The sequence below is a fragment of the Camelina sativa genome, chromosome 17, assembly GCF_000633955.1.
Source record: "Camelina sativa cultivar DH55 chromosome 17, Cs, whole genome shotgun sequence".
Lineage (NCBI taxonomy): Eukaryota > Viridiplantae > Streptophyta > Magnoliopsida > Brassicales > Brassicaceae > Camelina > Camelina sativa.
In genome coordinates this window covers 7,918,423-7,919,324 of record NC_025701.1, presented here as the reverse complement: position 1 = coordinate 7,919,324, position 902 = coordinate 7,918,423, and the positions used below count along the sequence as shown (strand labels likewise).

The window sequence follows — 902 nt, the reverse complement described above, 5'->3', positions numbered from 1 at the left end:
TCAATGCTAACCTCAACAGACTCAAGAAGTCCTTCCATTGCGTTTCGCACATCATCAATAAGCTCATAGATAACTCTGTATAGTCGGATTTCAACACCTTTGTTTTCTGCAGCTTTTTTAACAGAACCAGACGCTTTGACATTAAATCCAAAAATGATGGCTTCACTCGCTGATGCTAGATCAACATCACTGTTGCTGACGTCCCCTGTCGCTTGTAGCAAGAATTTTAAGGTGACATTCTCCTGAGGGAGGACTTGCAGGGCTTGTCTGACGGCTTCAATGGATCCCTAGTTGTCACATTGATGATTTTCATCAGCATAAATTAGAAGAGACCGCAGAAACCAAAGTATTTAAGAAGATGAGCGGATGAAACCAAATAGACTCTTTACCTGTACATCGACCTTCAAGATGATATTAAGCTGATGCAAATCTAAGCCTGACATCTTTTTCGCTGATACAGCAGAAGCTAAGGAGGAAAGCGTGACCTTTCCATCCCCAGCCTTTGCAGATATTCTTTCATCTCGTAGTGATATTGCACGTGCCTCTGCCATCTCACGCGCCACATCAAGGGAAGAGACAATCTCAAATTCGTCACCAGCAATGGGGACATTATTTAAGCCAATCACCTGCAAAATGTCATTTAGATTCTCAAATCAGATATCTAAACCAATCCACACATGAGAACATAGTATCAAAATTGTCTCACCAAGAAAATAAACATGAAATTGCATAGAGTATTTCCATTAGTGAGTGTGCAGTGACGTTTAACTTAGGTTAGATTATGAAACTACAAACCTGTGCAGGTATGGACGGCCCAGCTTCATCAACTCGTTCCCCGCTGTGATCAAATAAAGCTCGTACCTAAACACAAAAACAGAGCAAGACCAAAGTAGGTAAGTTTC

At 41.2% G+C, this 902-nt stretch overlaps 1 protein-coding gene across 1 annotated transcript in view; it reads right to left on the bottom strand.

The window, feature by feature from the left end:
* Positions 1–902, bottom strand: part of LOC104759263 (translation initiation factor IF-2, chloroplastic-like) — a 7,448-nt gene that overhangs the window by 1,983 nt on the left and 4,563 nt on the right. Inside the window, exons 8-10 of the mRNA XM_010482208.2 lie at positions 796–861; positions 390–626; positions 12–287 (exon numbers count right to left, since the gene is read on the bottom strand). Of these exons, the coding sequence (XP_010480510.1) occupies positions 12–287; positions 390–626; positions 796–861 (579 nt within the window). The remainder of the gene's footprint in view (positions 1–11; positions 288–389; positions 627–795; positions 862–902) is intronic.